Here is a 16,359-nt window from a genome sequence, read left to right as displayed (position 1 = left end):
TAACCCTAACCCTCCCCATCCATCTTCCCTAAGCTTCCCCTCACCCTCCATTCAGTCTAACCCTTCCCATGCATCACCCCTAACCCTAACCTCCCCATCCATGTCCCCTAACATTAACCCTAACTCAACCCTCACCCTACGTTCGCCCGAACCCTACCCATGCATCTCCCCTAACCCTCCCAATCCATCTTCCCTAACATTAAACCTAACCCTAACCATCCCGTTCTCTAACCCTAACCTTCCCCTCCTCTAACCCTAACCCTCCCTTCCTCTAACCCTAACCCTCTACCAACCCTAACCATCCCCTCCCCTCACCTAACCTTCCCCTCTTCTCACCCTAACCCTCCCCTAACCTGACTCTAACCTTCCCCAATACTAACCCTAACCCTCCCTTTCCCTAACCCTCTCCTTCCCCTCTCCTCCCCAATCAGATAAAAGTATATTGTTGGTAATGCCACGTGAAAGCAAACTGGTCCCATTGGAGTCTGTTGGGATCATAAAGAAAGCATTGACCAAATCAATAACTGCGTACCAAGTCCCATCATATTTCTGGATCCTTTCTGTTAAGGTAACAGTATCTGGAATGGCAGCATACAAGGGAGGAGTCACTTTATTCAATTGTCTATAATCCACTGTCATTCTCCATATTCTATCTGGCTTTTGTACTGGCCATACAGGATTATTCCATTGAGTGGTTGTAGGGACTAACACTCCTCCTTCAACATATTCCTTTATAGTATTGGCAATTTCATCTTGCCCACCTGGCACATGATACTGATTCAAAGTAGTTACTTTAGAAGGTTCAGGTAAAGTGATTGGGTCCATCTTTCCTTTTCCCACTAAAACTAAGTTAATTCCTATCTTCCTTACTGCACATTGCTATCTCCCCTCAGAAAATTCAGTCATACCTTTCAATATATCTATTCCAATGTTGTATTCAGGAATGGGTACAATGACCACAGTATATTCTTTCTTAGGCAATTGTCCAATTTTCATCATCAGTTTGACTTGTTTGGCTGATATTTCGGCCCCTCCTAGTCCTGTGATGGTAATAGGAGTTCCGTGCTTAAATATGTCAGGGTTTCCATAAATCAAGCTGACCTCTGCCCCAGTGTCTATCAATGCCCTAGTTATAATATTTGATCCATTTTTTCCAATATATACTCAGATTAATGTGGGGTCTATAATCCCATCTGTGCGTTTCTTTAATCTGTGCTGGGGCTCGGCCTATTCCCTAGTCTCCTGGAAGGTAGGACTCACTTGGATACAAGGGTTCAACATCTGTAGGATTTGTAGGGCAGTTCTTACTTCTCTTTTCCATTTGCTATTAAGCCCCTTATCTCGGTACATTTTGTATAGCTCATTAGTTGGAATACCATCTATTTTTCTAAAATTTACACCTACTTTCAATAGAGCAGTAAATATTTTTTTACTTGTCACTCTATTCTGACCTTGAATCTGCTGCCTATTTATCCTTCTCTCTCAAGGAAATTTATCTTTTCCCCTGTTTCCTAAGTCACTTAACTGTGAAATCTTATCCAGCACCTCTGAAAGAGGGTTCCCTACTTCTGCAATTAGCAGAGTCAGAATTATATGTTTATAAATAGGGGGTGCCGTTTTACTATCAAATTCCTATGAGAGACTCCCAAGGGAGTTTCATAATCAACTTCGGCAATCCCTATCATAATAGTGGTCTTCATTACCTCCTCCTTTAACTTTCTCATACAGTCCCTAATTGAACACTAAGGTCTATCTGCATTAGGCCACATAGAATCAGCAGGATATTCTCTTTTACAACCAGGCCACAACCAAAGCCAACAAGTTGGTTGCTTGGTTACCTCTTTGCAGATTATAATCCCTAAAAACTTGCTATACAAAAAAATTCTGACTTATACTTATGAATCTCATACAATCCACAGTATCTATAGATACTCCTGAGGCCCCCTGATTTCTCACCACCCAAGATATTAACGATTCTCCCATTCTCTGGGTGAACTTACTCAAGATATCTGTGATTTCCTGCTGTGTAAAATCATCCAAAATCTCCCTGAACACAATATTATGATCCTATATTTCCTGCCTCCTTTGCTGTAGGGGTGCACTGCTGACTGATAGGTCTGGTATGATACTGTAACATCCTGTGGCTCAGGAGTAAGGGTTTGTCATCTCAGTCAATCTTTCAAAATTTATTAAGTCCCTACTATGTGTCAGTGCAGCTACATGATGCAATGGATAGAGTGCTGGGCATGAAGGCAGGAAGACTTCTTGTATTTGAATCTGACCTCATACACTAGCTATGTGACTCTGGGCAAGTCACTTTACCCTGTTTACCTCAGTTTCTTCATCTGTAAAATGAGCTGGAGAAGGAAATAGTAAACCACTTCAGCATCTTTGCAAAAAAAAAAAACCCAAATGAGGTTACAAGGAGTCAGACACGACTGACAAACCACTGAAAACAACCACAACAACTATGTGTAAGGCACTATGGTAAACATTGGGGGTACAGAAAGAGGCAAAAGATGGTCTTTGACTTTGCAGAGCTTGCCCTTCCACATTAGCCCATGGACTAGGATTAATGACCCTACAGAATCTCTTCTATCCAAGCTCAACTTTGGATCCTGTCTCTTCGATGATGATTGGAGGGTGAATAGTTCAATTATGCAGGCCCTAGGATACAAGCCCAGTTTTATACTCCAATATTGTACCATTAGAGGTACAGTGGATAGAGCATTGAAGTTGGAGTCAGGAAGGCCTGAATTCATATTTGGTCTCAGATGCTTACACTAACTTTGTGACCCTCAACCAATCACTTAACCTCTTGCTCAGTTTCCTCATCCGTAAAATGGACCTGATAATAATAACATCTACCACCCAGGGTTGTTGTGAGGATAAAATGAGGTAGTATGTGTAAAGTTCTTAGCACAGTACCTGGCACATAATAGGTGTTTGATAAATGCTTGTTCCTTCACTTTTCATATGGTGAGTGACTCAGACCTGTAGTGTTAGCACACCACAGCAGGGAAAGTCAGACTTGTGTTACAGTCCAGGGTCAGAGATTCTGAGGAAAGGATCAATCAAAGGATCCCAGAAGGATTGAGGGTCAGGATACCAGGCTAAGGACTGACATTCAAGGACTAGAATCTAGAAGAAATAGCTAGCAACTAGAGAACAAAGTGGGGAACCAGGGTAGAGGAGTGGGATTGGCTGTCATCCATGTAGGGGGACAGTACTTTACTGTTTTCAGGGCTCTGTCACAAGTCTTGCCCCATGTGACCCTCATAGCAGCATTGTGAGGTTGGATGAGATTCTTCTCTACGTCTGACAGATGAGACACAGAAGGGAAGTGATTCAGCTGTCATAAGGATTCGGCTCCTTTTGCAAAAGCATCTCAATTTCGATCTTTTTGGAAAAGAAGTTTTATTGATGCTCTTTTTTTGACATCACAGTCATTTCCTGATCTACCTCCTTCCCCTAGAACTGTCCCTTGTAACAAAGCAAAGCAGTTACACAAAGTCAGGCATCACAGCAACTTAAACTGACAATATACTTGATTGACATTTCACCCTATTCGTATCCCCACCATTTGCTGTGAGGAGGGAAGAATGCTTCATCAGCTGCTCTCTGAGACCAACATTGGTCCTTGTGTTCAATCAGTCACATTCTTTATAAAAATATTATTGTTTCTATGTGACAAAAAGAGAAACTGAGGCATAGTAAAACATGAATGATATAAGTAATTAGGCAACAAATTCCATCTTGACTTTCCTATTAAGTCACTGGGCGACCTCACTGATCACTTTCTGTCTCTGGGCTTCTGGTTCCACATTTGTAAGATGAGGGTATTAAATGAGATAGCCTCTGAGGTCTTTCCTTGTTATCATGGCCTTTGAGTCTGGGGAAAATTGGTGATGCTGGAGCTATGACTCTTACCAGACACCATGGATTGCTTTTTTATCTCTCACTTTTTCCAATGCTTCTCATTTGTGTAGCTTCCCTTCTCCATCCCAGCATGGAATTACCAAATGGGACTTCATCTCTAACTTAAAAAGGAACCATTTATTTAGAATGCTCAGGGCACATGGAAACTACTTTGCTAGTGTGCCTGTGTGCTCTCATTTAGGGCTCTCCCTTCCTTCAGGGCTTCCTTAATACTTCTGTGAAAAAGATGGATTCTAGCTTCTGAGCTGAGGGAGACAACATTTCCAGGGACAATGTTCACTGTCCTGTTGGCTTGAGAGAAGCATTGGCTCCAGGCACCAAATGGTATCAGTGAATGCAGCTGGTCTTCCTTCAGCTAACTTGGAAACCTTGGCCTTGTTTGTTCTGTAAGATGGCCAGAAACATTTCCTACCTTTGGGATGCCATTTTGGGGAGCTTCTTTGGAGGCCATTGGCATAGGAATAATCATTCAGGAAGGAAATTATCACCACTCAAGCACTGCCTGCTCTACTGTTGAATTCTGCCTTCTAGTTGGTCCTTCAGCAAGCCACGTCATTCTTCAGTATCTTGGTTTCCCCATCTCTAACATGAGGGATCTCATTTTAGGCTTTTGGGGTTTCTATCCAATTCTAAATCAAGGATCCTATCAACCTAACTGGGCTGTTTAGGATGGGATCCATCACAGGTGAGATCAAGCTCCCCTATGATGGAGCTCCTCCTTAGCAGAGACTTCTGTTCACAATCCAACACTCAGTAATTCAGGAGTGGGATTAATTCCAAAAAGCATTTATTTAACACCTGGGATGAGCAACCAGCATGGTACAGGGGATAGAGAGCTGGGTTGGGATCAGGAGATTTTGGTTGCTTCTGTGATCCTGGGTCCATCACATTTCTCATCCTGATACCCGCAGGAACCTCTCCACAGCTATCAGGTGCTGAGAAGGTGCTGATCTCAAAGGAGTTGGGGGTAGAGGCTGGGGGGGTCATGTCTACAGATAAGCCAATATTCCAAGAGGGCTACTAAAGCATGGTGGGGATCTGGAAAGTCCTCATGCAGAAGCTAGTATTTGAGCTGAACTGTGAAGGAAAGTAGGGGTTCTAAGAGGCAGAGGTGAGCAGAGAGAATGTTCTAGGCATGAGGGAATAGCTGTAGTCTGGAAAGGAAAGTGAGTGAAGTGGAGCACTATGCAATAAGATGGGAAAGGCAGGCTGGACTGAATGGGGAAGCAGGAACCCTGGGTTCCAGTCCAAACTTTACCTTGAACAGGCTACGTGCATGTCAGGGACTCTCTGTGTTTCTTAGAGCTTCTCACTATGCTGGTAGCTGTGTGCAAGATCAGTGGGACCCACGGTTCCCCTCCAGCCTGGTCTCCAGCCTGAGGACTCCTTCTATACCTCCAAGGGATACCCTGATCCCTATCTCCAAAACTACCTGGTTCTATACCAGCCACACCCTTCTCCAAAGGAGCAGCTGCACATTCAGCTTCCTCAAAGTCACCTCAACCAATCCCTCTCAGTTTATTCCACACTTGGTCCCAACACACAAAGGGGCCTAATCACATACATACAAAACATAACAGATAATGAGGCTTGCATATGCTGTCTTATAGCCTGGGAGGGAGGGAGAGAGAATATGAGAATATGAATATATGTATGTGAGAGTGTGCGTGCATGTGTGTCAGGCACTGGGCTGAGTGCTTTTACAAATACTATCTCATTTTATTCTCACCACAACTATGCAAGGTACGGGCTATTATTATCCCCATTTTACAGTTGATGAAACTGAGGTTAAGTGACTTGCCCAGAGTCATGCAACTAGTAACTGTTAGAGGTGGATTTGAACTCAGGTCTTCCCCACTCCAGGTGCAGTGCTCTATGCACTGTGCCATCTAGCTGCCAAGGGCCAGCTGATGGTAAACCTGACCTCTGTGTCTGATTTTCCCTGGGATTGCCAACCTTCACACTGTGTGCCCTTAGGCAGGTCATTTGCCCTCCATTTTGTCATCTCTCAAATGAGCAGGTTGGACTACATGACCTCTGAGGTCTTTTCTATCTCTAAGAGTCCATGGATCTGCAGCCTGTGGTCCAGGTCTCTAATGTGCATGCTGCCCTTCATACTGAAGCAGCAGCCAACAATAAGGCATCTTCCTGGAGATGAGAGACTGTGATGCCATGGAAAGGAGTGCTGAATCTGGAGGGAGGGGATCCACTCATTTCTACCACTTACTAGCTGTATGACCTTGGGCAAGTCACTTCTGCACCATTTCAGTTTCCTTATCTGCAATGAAGGTCTTGGACTCGATTCTCTCTATTGGCCCTTCCAAGTTTAAACAATCCTGTGACCTTCTGGGATTTGGAAACATAGAGTACATAGAGTTTTTTAAAATTACGTCAAGATTTGGAGTTTGGGTAAGTTACAGGGATAAAGAAAGGGAAAGAGATGACCTAAAGCGGAGTGAAGCAAAGTATATAAACAGAAATATACTTGGTAGAGGAAAAGGACAGATCTAGATGTTTTGTGTATATGGTACTTTATAGTCAGTAGGATTAAGCTATGGAAGAGACCACAGATTCTACAGGCCAACTCACCCATTTTACAGAGGAGGAAACCAAGGCCCAGGCAGGGGGAAGGAACAGTAGGGATTTGAACTCAGGTCTTTGGACTCCAAGTCTAGTGCTCATTGCATTTTACATGATGCTTCTCCCATGAGACCATGCTAGATGGTCACCCAGATCATTTGGAGCTTAAGTCCATAGATAAGTGGGGCATCCATGTCCTTCAACCTCTGAGCTAGAGCTGAGATGACAGCCTGTTCTGGGATGGCAGAGCCAGTCGTTTGACTAGCTGAGAGAGGCCCCAAAAGAGCTTTGGCCAAGCTCTTTCCTTCCAGTGTCTCCCTGACTTCTTCAAATGGATTCAGGTCAATTCCCAAATTTCAGAGGCTGACTTTTGTAGATCTAAGCACCAGGATTCAAGTGAACATTTTTGCTTCTGTAGTCCTATACAAACCTTTGAAAGCCCCAGACTGAAAGGTTTGCTTTGAAAAAATGACTTTTGGTTGGCAAGTTGAAACTCATTGTGGAGTGGGGGGGCAGGGTGTGAAAACCCTATACTCTGTTAATAGAAGATAAACACCGTGTTCTGTGACAATCTTCTTAAGAGGGCCTTGATAGTACAGAAGTGGGGAACCTGCGGCCTTGAGGACACATGTGGCCTTAAGTGTGGCCTTTTGACTGAATCCAAATTTTACAGAACAGGGTGGATTCAGTCAAATGTCTGCACTTAAGGTTCTAGGATGCCACATGTGGCCTCAAGGCCTCACGTTCCCCACGCCTCAGTAGAATAAGAACTAGATTTGAAGCTAGAAGAGCTAGGTTTGGATCCTACTTCCAACACTTCCTAATTGTGAGATCTTGCCTCTCTGAGTCTCAGTTTCCTCATCTAATTAATGATCGTAATATTTTTTTTTTCATAATCCAAGTTTTTTTTATTGTTTTTTTTAGCAGTCATTTATGCCATGAATTCGTAGGGGATTGGTTCCAACAGTTCAGGTTCCTTGCCATTGGTTCTCACAAAGTGTGCTTCTCTGGGTGGAGCAGGCTGGCGTTTCAGTTGAACCCAAGTGCCTTTTTCTTTGGCTTCCTTCTTCTTCTGATCATTTTCCTTTACACGCTTCAGGAAGCTATCTCTGCTCTTAGAATGCTTAATATGCTCAATACGCACATTAATTCTTTTGGCTAGAATCTTGCCCTTAACCTGTTTGTTTACAACAATGCCTACAGCATGCTGAGTAACATTATAGACTCGTCCGGTCTTGCCGTGGTAACATTTGTGGGGCATTCCCTGCTGAACTGTGCCCATGCCCTTGATATCTACAATATCACCTTTCTTGTATATTCGCATATACGTAGCCAAAGGGACAACACCATGTTTTTGAAAGGGCCTAGAAAACATGTAACTTGTCCCTCTCCTTTTTCCTTTTGTGTTCGTCATTTTGGCAACTCACTGGAATATGGCGGAGCCCACAGAAAGCATGATCGTAATATTTGAAATACATTAGCTACCTTGGAAAGTTTTTGGGACTCAGCCTTAAAATAAGTGGGACTCCTCAAGAAAATTTGTATGAGCTCTTGTGTGTCCTTTGGTGAGAACCAGTGGGAGTGGGAGTTCATTGATGTAGATTAGGAAACTCCTTTCCCCAATGCTGGTCAGCATCTGCTCTGCACCTTAACAGTCTTCTGGAGTTGCCTAGGGCGCTGAGAGATTGTGACTTGACCAGGGTCACACAGCCCATATGTGTCAGAGATGGCCTTTGAACCCAGGGCTTCCTGGCTTTGAAGGTGGCTCTCTGTTCAGAATGCTATGCTACCTCTCACATCACCTGGCACATAGGAAGCATTTAGCACATTCTGGTTGATCAAGGGTCCCGTGAACTATAGGAGATCCTACTTCTGTTTGGACTCTGCACAGTACAATCTTCAGAACATTGAGAACATCTTTGATGAGCATATGTCAAAGACCCTTTTGGAGGAGACCCTGTTATATGCTTTTCTTGTGTTCAACAGGCAGGGGATCCATACAACAAAGTTATCTCTGTGTTTGCATCTGTTGATAAAGAGAGATGCTACCCACTGGCAGAATATTGCTGCTAAAAGTTGGGCTTTGGTGGCATCAAGTAGACAGCATCAATAAAAGGGCTCTGGAACGTTCCCAAACATAATCCAGTCTGTTCTCCTTTGACTCAATTATTTTACAGCTCACATCAGTAATTGATGACTCGAAAACCATAATCTTGGTACACTAAGGCGAGGAGGGTCTTTAGAAAGCCCCTAATTAACTCTTTTCATTTTACAAATGGAGAGATTGTGGCCCACAGAGGGAAGCAACTGGCCCAAGGAGGCATGGCTATTTTGTTGCAGAGATAGAAGCAGACTCCAAGGTTCCTAACATCCTTTCTCCACCCCATGCTGGGTCATTTTTCATACTTCCTTCTGGGTCTCTGAAGTCTTAGGATTTTGTTCCCAATGGCCCTTGCTCCAATGCCCATTGGAATCTGGCAGGTTTTCCTCCACCCTCTTCTTCCTGAAGTTTTCTCTAGTGTTTGACACTGGCGAGCCCTCTTCCCTCCTGGCCACCCTCTCTTCTGCCTCCTCTGCTGGTCAGTTTTCATGGAGTAGGAGGAGAGAACCCAGGTTCTAGGGGAGTAAGGCAATATTGGCAACAGAAATAGAAGGAGTTTTTGAGTTTTTCAAGTGTCACTTATAGTTTGTGTAGCACATTTTAAAATTATTTAAATCATGGGTGAAATTGAAATTGTCGGCTTCCTGACAGCTTTCTGAAGCTTTGCGTATTGTTCCCAGGTGGCCTAATGTTCACAAATGTATTTTCCTGTTATTTTCAGTTCCAACTACCCGAGCTAATCTGTTTAATTAAAAAAGAAATTATCTCTTCTGGTTTTCTTTAAATGACTGCATGTATTTTTCTGTCTCATTACGCTTTACTTTGCATTTTTCTTTGCTGGTCAATTGTCAGAGCTCTAACTAGGATGGGATGAATGGACTTTGTCTTGGCCTGTTGGTATAGGGGTACTTCCTCCATGAGAGGGAATGCTTCCTGTGAAGACTGCTGGCCCTTCACATTGAGGTCCTCTACTGGCTTGTGCTGCTATACTGTAAACTACTCCTAAGCCTCTCTTTCCTTCCACCGGCCCCAGGGGCCTATGGTCACAGCCCTGTGGCCATGACCATTTTCAGGTAGTCTGCCTTTTCCTACAAATCTCATGGAGATGAGGACCCTATTCTCTGGTGGTGGGGGCCAGGGAGGAAAGCTCCTCCTCATTCTCCTTTGCATGATGAAGGATTCTATTTGTAGCCAACGTAGAGTGAGCAGTACAGACAGGATCCAAGAGAATCCATCCAGATAGGAGGGAGCTTCGGACGGCTGCGAAGATGAAACTCAGTAGAGATCAATGTAGGTCTTGGACTTGGGTATAAAAAAAATCACCTTCACAAGGATAAGATGAGTGAGGAAGCATGGTTAGACAACTGTTGTTCTGAAAAAGATCTGGGGATCCTAGTTCATTGAAAGCACCTTATGAGTCAGGTCAGCAGTGCAGATTCAGCAGCCAAGAAAGCTAATGCCATCTTGGGCTGCATTCAGAGGAATAGCTTTCAGGAATAGGGAATTCTGCTTTCATTGAACGATATCTGGAGTATTGTGCCCAATGCTGGGTGCCACAGTTTAAGAAGGACATTGACGAGCTGAAGAGTCAGAAGGGGGGGCCACCATGATGATCAAGGGCCTTGAGTCCATGTCATGGGAGAATGGGTAAAGAAAATAAGGATGTTTAGCCTAAAGAAGAGAAGACTCAGGGGAGGCATGGAAGCTGTCTTCAATGTTCATAGGGCTGTCATGTGGAGCAGGGATTAGACTGTTCTCATTGGGCCACAGGGCAGAACCAGGAACTATGGGAGAAAGAGATCAATTCAGTCTTGATATACAAGTTTACCAATGCTGAGAACTGTCCTAAAGCAGAATGGATTGCCTCAAGAGGTGGTGAGATTTTTCTCCCTGAGGGTCTTCACGCAGAGGCCTGATGACCCACCTGGTGATCCTGTTATAGTGGGGATTCCTCCGAGGATGCATTGTATTCAGTGGCCACTGAGGAAGTTCCTAAATCTCAGAACATGACAACAGTGGGCAAGTAGCCTCTAATGTCGTTGTTTCATTCTAATTCCTTCATTCATTTCCCTCCCAGCTTTTACACAGCTGGAAAAACAGTCTAGCTAAGTGAGGCACAGTTTTGATCCATGATTAGAATTTTCATTTGCTCCCTATGGCCTGTAAGATGAAACAGACTTTCCTTCACCTAGAGCTGAATGCCCTGGGCCACAACCAACCTCCAGCCAGCCTTTCTGGCTTTATCCTACTGAGCTCTCCTTCACTGAATTACTGGTTGCTCCCTGACCATGACCTGCTTCACAAACCCTGTCTCATATTCCTGGAATGTACTTCTTCCCTCTTTTCCTTTCAGAAGCTTTACTTTCCTTCAAGCCTCAGCAATTCCATGTGCCCCCATGCCCTTACCCTCGATCTTGTCCCTATCTGGGGATCCCCCTTTTGCCACTTTTTGATTTTTGCTTCTGTTTATACCTCCAGCACTTAGTATAATGCCTGGCACACAGTAAGCACTTAATAAGTGCTTTATTTGTAAAGTTTTTTTTAAAGGATGGGGGTATTTGAGTATGTTTGAAGGCAGTAGGCAAGAGACTAATAGGGAAAAGTTGAAGGTTAGAGAGAGGGGGGAGATTTTTGAGGGGGCCATCTGGTGTAGAAGATTGGAGCAGAGGGGTAAAGGGCACAGGTGGAAGGGTTGATCTTGGCAAGAAGGGCCACCTCATTGTCAGAAACTAGATCAAAAGAGGAGAGAGTGGAGTATGATCTCAAAGGGTTTTCAGGTGAAGAGAAGAGGGAGCTTGCAGTGAAAGATCTCACATTTTTAAGAAAATGGGCAAATCAAGCTCACTTGCCCATATTTTGCAGACTGCTCTATTCCATAAAAAATAAAAACATTTGCCTTTCTCCAGTCCTTTGATAATTCTCCCAGTCTTGATGACCTTTCAAAGAGTATTGGTAGAGACTTAGAAATCACCTCGGCCAAATCTTTAAGTATCCTGGTATGTATTTCGTCTGGGTCCAGTGATTTGTTGGGCAGCTACGTGCTCTCTTGCTATTTCCAAACTGATCTTGAGTATCAAGCCCTTATTAGGCACTTCTGTACTGTCCTTTCTAATCCAAAGGTTGATTTCCTCGTCAGCCAAAACAGAAGCTATAAGAAGTGAGCAGCTCTATCTTCTTTCTGTTGTCCATTATCATCGATCCGTCCGCTGCAGCAGCAATGTTATCATTTCTGGGATCTTCCATTTCCCCTAGTACAACTAAAATAACCCCATGTTGTTGTCTTTAACGTTGCTCACCAGCTTTGGCTTATTCAGAGCTTTAGTGCTCCCAACAGTGTTCTTACAGGAACATGAAATGTTTCTGAATTCATCCTTGGTTATTTAATCTTGTTTCCATCTTCTGTACACGTACTCTTTGGGTGTGGTTTATTTCTGGGATTTATTTTTTGGGATATGAGCAATTGGCAAGGCTTTAGAGACAGAATTTAATTAGTTTTCCTTGATGCATTATGGGTTTTATTTTTTAAAATATTTTTCCATGGAAGGTACTCTTTAGTTTTTTAAATTAAATTTTGTTCTTTTTTCAGTCAACAAAAGATCACCTTCTCTCTCTCCAATTCCCCCAACCTCTGTCCCAGGTGAAAAAAAGAAAACAAAATCCTTGTTACATACATAGTCGAGCAAAACAAATTGCTGCATTGGCCATATAAAAATAGGAATCATTCTGCACTCTGATTCCTTCATCTCTCTCTATCTGGAGATGGGTAGCATGTTTGATCGAGAGTCTTCTGAAATCTTGGCTGGTCATTAATCATGTTGACAAGAGTTCTCAAGTCTCTCAAAGCTGTTTGACTTTAAAATGTTGTTGTTGTATAAACTGTCTCGTGATTCTACTCACTTCACTTTGCATCAGTTCATATCAGTCTTCCCATGGGAGATTTATTTCTCGAAAATCATTCCCTTCATTTATTCCTTACATCACAATAGTATCCCATCTTATTTATATATCATAACTTGTTCAGCTATTTTCCATTTGATGGGTATGCCATCTAAGTTTCCAATTCTTTGTCATCATGTAAAGAGATGCTATAAACATTTTTGTACAATCTCTTTTCTTAAGACTAAACTTTCCCTTTATCTACCCTGTCTCTTATTTCTGCCATTTCCCTTTCCCCCTTTCCTTGTTTTCCTCTTTAGTGAGATGTAATACAGTACTCAATTCTGTGTCTGTATTTTTCCTTCTTTTGACCTGTTCAGATGAAATTTAGCTTTGTTTCACCCACTCCCTACTCCTTCCTCCGTGTTTGTATAGATGACTTTGCCCAGCCCTCCCTCACTTAAATCCAATTCACTTGCATGTCATGGCATTACCTCCCTGATGTCATGGTCCTCTTAAAGAATGAAGGACAAACAACAAGATTTCTACTTGCATACCCTGATTATGTGAGATAATTTTCTCCAGTGTATTCCTTTTGCCCTTACTTATCTTTCTTCTTTAGATCATTAACACATAACAAAACAGCTTCCAGTCCTTTGTCTAATTAGACTCTATGGCCTGCTGATTTTGACAGGGTTCAGAGGAACACTTGCATCATTTTCCCATTTTTGTTGTTGTTGTCATGTCTAACTCTTCATGAACCTGTTTGAGGTTTTCTTGGCAGAGGTACTGGAGTGATTTGCCATTTCCTTCTCCAGCTCATTTTACAGATGAGTAAAGTGAGGCAAACAAGGTTAAGTGACTTGACCAGGGTCATAAAGCTAGTAGGTCTCTGAGGCCATATTTGAACTCAGGAAGATGAGTCTTCCTGACTTTATACCCAGTACTTTATTCACTATGCCGCCTAGTTGCCCATCTCCACATATTGGAATGCAATATTTAGCTTTTTTTGTATTTCTCTTGACTATTATGTTTGCACTTCAGGATTTCTTTGTAGCACTGGTCTTTTCACCAGGAATGCTTGGAAGTGCTCTATTTCATTAAAGGTCCATTCCCCCCTTCCATATTGTGCTTTTCTGGGTAATTTATTCTTGGTTGTAAGCCTATACTTTTCCCTTTATATTCCTGTAGTCACTGCACATTATTTTCCTGGTTCTTCTTCTCTTTGCACCACTTTTTTTTTATTTTTTAAGGTGCCTAAGAAGTATTTTTTTAATTTTTAAACATTTTTTGTTTTTAGTTTGCAATACTCAGTTCCACAAGTTTTTGAGTTCCAAATTTTCTTCCCCTCCCTCCCCTCCCCCCCGTCCTCCCCAGATGGTGTGGAATCCAATATATGTTCCACATATACCTTCTCATTAAACTTACTTACACAATAGTCAAGTTATAAAGAAGAATTATGACCAATGAAATGAATCATAAGAAAGAAGAAACAAAACCAAAAAAAGAGGAAAAAAAAGAAACAAAAAGAGAGAGCCAATAGTTTGCCTCAATTTGCATTCAGACTCTGTAATTCTTTCTCTGGATGTAGAGAGCTCTTTCCATCATGAATCATTTGGAGCTGTCTTTGAACCTTGTATTTTTGTATCACTTTTGATATCTTCCCTTGCTTCTCTGATTTCCATTTCATCATTCATTACAGTGCAGTAATCTTCCATCATATTCACATACTATAATTTGTTTAACCATTTCCAGACTGATGGAATCTATTTGTTTCCAGGGTTTTTTTGCCAATACGAAACGTTCACTATATATTGGGTTTATATGGGACTTTTCTTTCTGTTTTTGACATCCTTGGAGTAAATGCTTTGTGTTAGAGTCTCTGAAAGAGTGTGAGGATTTTGTTCACCTTCTTAGTTTATTTCCAGATACTGTCCGTAACTGTACCAATTCACACCTCCATCAACAGTGTATTAATGTGCCTGTCTTTCACAACCCCTCCAACATTGACTAGTCCCATCTATGCCTGTACATGTCTTCTTAAAATCTAGATCTTATTCTAGTAGAAGGTGAGCTTCCTGAGGGCAGGGACTCTTTCTCTTTGGTCTTCCCACTGCCTAAAATAGTACCTTGCACATAGGAGGCACTTAATAAATTTGTGTTGAATTCAGTCATCGGCTATTAAGTACCTCCTATGTGCAGTACATTGTTCAAATGTGGCAGAGGGAGATAGTAAGAGAAGTAAGACATGGTCCCTGCCCTCAAGGAGCTCATAGTATCTTTGCAGAGATAAGATCTACATACAGAAAAATATTATACAAATTAGAATATTATAAATGCATACTTTGCTGTTGTGGGAAAAGGTTTGGATTGGGAGTCAGGAGACCAGGCTTTCATAATTGTTTTTACATTGGTTATCTATGTGACCTTGGGCAACTCATTTTCTCTCTTGGTTTTCTCATTTACAAAATGAAAGGCTTGGAGAGGATGGCTTCTAAAGTCCCCTGTAGCTCTCTAAAATTCTATTAGTCCCTGAACATAAAATGTTGTGAGATCAGATGAGGGAGATACCACTTGTTGATGGAGATACCAAGGAACATATCTTGGAGGAATTGACATTGGAACTTTGAAGAATGGGTAGGAAGTCAACAGGCAGAGTTGGATATTGATGGAAACAGAGTGCATCCCAGGTGTAGAGGATGATGTCAGCAAGGGCATGGAGATGGGCCAATGCAGGTCATGATCAAGGGAACGAGAGTAATCCATTTTGGCTGGAGCAGAGTGCAAAACGGGGCAGAGTGAGAGGTGGTGGGAAATGCTTTGCAGTCAATGGACTGTTCCAACAGCTCCTGATGAAGACTTCTTGTGTTGAGCCTCCATGTAGACAGTTTCAAGCATGAACTGATTTTTGCCAGTCTCCATAATTAAAAGGGATTTTACTGAATCAGATGAGACCTTTTTTAAATTCAGAGAGCCTCATCTATGTTTTTCTTTCAACACTGCCTTCACTGGCAGATCATTGTCAACGACTCCGTGATTTTCTTAAAAGGTCCCTAAAATACAAACAAGGTGATAAATTCACTTTCTGGTTATAAAATGTGCTTTTCCCCATTCCAGTCTGTTGCTGTGGAGATAGATACAATATAGGAGTCTTGGCAGTATGACAAGCAATTAAAATACCAAGATGTTTAGCTGTGTATGAGTATTTTCACACAGTGAGACCTCGGAGCTTAGCCTGCAACTGACATTGTTAGTTATTGAATCAATTACAGGAGACAAGGTTGACAGGTGTAATTATATATTTCTATGGTGATTATGTATGGCCTGTCATAGAGACCAACCAGCCTGTTCCCTTGCACTCATTTAAAACAGTCACTTGTCGGGAAGAGTAATGAAGTTGGAGTGCCACTTTGGAGTGAAGGGAGTATAAAACAAAGTGCCAGATCACTGGAGAAGAGAGTAGGTTTGCCATTGGATGGATGAACAGTACCCATATATTTCACCCGTCCATCCATTGGGTGAGTCATTTTGTGACCTGGATTTGAGTCCATCAATCATAGGGTATTTATTGAGTGCCTACTACATGCCAGGTGCTATGCTAGGCCTTGGAGACAAAAAGATGAAAAATGAAACAGTCTTGCCTTCCAGGAGCTTGTATTCTTTGGGAAGTGAACATGTGCGTGTATAAGTAAATTCAGAATACATACAAAGCAAATTCAAAATAATTTTGATGAGATATGGAGGGCACTAGCAGCTAAAGGAAAGCTGGGGGTATCAAGGAAGGCTTCATGTAGAAGGTGGCATCTGAACTGAGTTTTGAAGAAAATAGAGAATTCTAAGGCATATGATCACAGGGCATGGAT

General features: G+C 42.3%; 1 protein-coding gene across 1 annotated transcript; it reads right to left on the bottom strand.

Moving 5' to 3' along the window:
• Nucleotides 1-7,406: 7,406 nt before the first annotated feature.
• On the bottom strand, nt 7,407-7,956 carry LOC118832815 (60S ribosomal protein L21-like). The gene has a single exon (XM_036740173.1). It carries the CDS (start codon nt 7,931-7,933, stop codon nt 7,451-7,453), a length of 483 nt encoding a protein of 160 aa, XP_036596068.1. The 5' UTR covers nt 7,934-7,956; the 3' UTR covers nt 7,407-7,450.
• Nucleotides 7,957-16,359: the final 8,403 nt, after the last annotated feature.

The sequence above is a fragment of the Trichosurus vulpecula genome, chromosome X, assembly GCF_011100635.1.
Source record: "Trichosurus vulpecula isolate mTriVul1 chromosome X, mTriVul1.pri, whole genome shotgun sequence".
Classification (NCBI taxonomy): domain Eukaryota; kingdom Metazoa; phylum Chordata; class Mammalia; order Diprotodontia; family Phalangeridae; genus Trichosurus; species Trichosurus vulpecula.
Note: the sequence above shows the minus strand (reverse complement) of the source record. Positions and strands in the feature narration are given on the sequence as shown.

Coding starts and splice junctions, on each gene's coding strand:
- LOC118832815 (XM_036740173.1), bottom strand. CDS start 7,933: ATGACGAACACAAAAGGAAAAAGGAGAGGGACAAGTTACATGTTTTCT.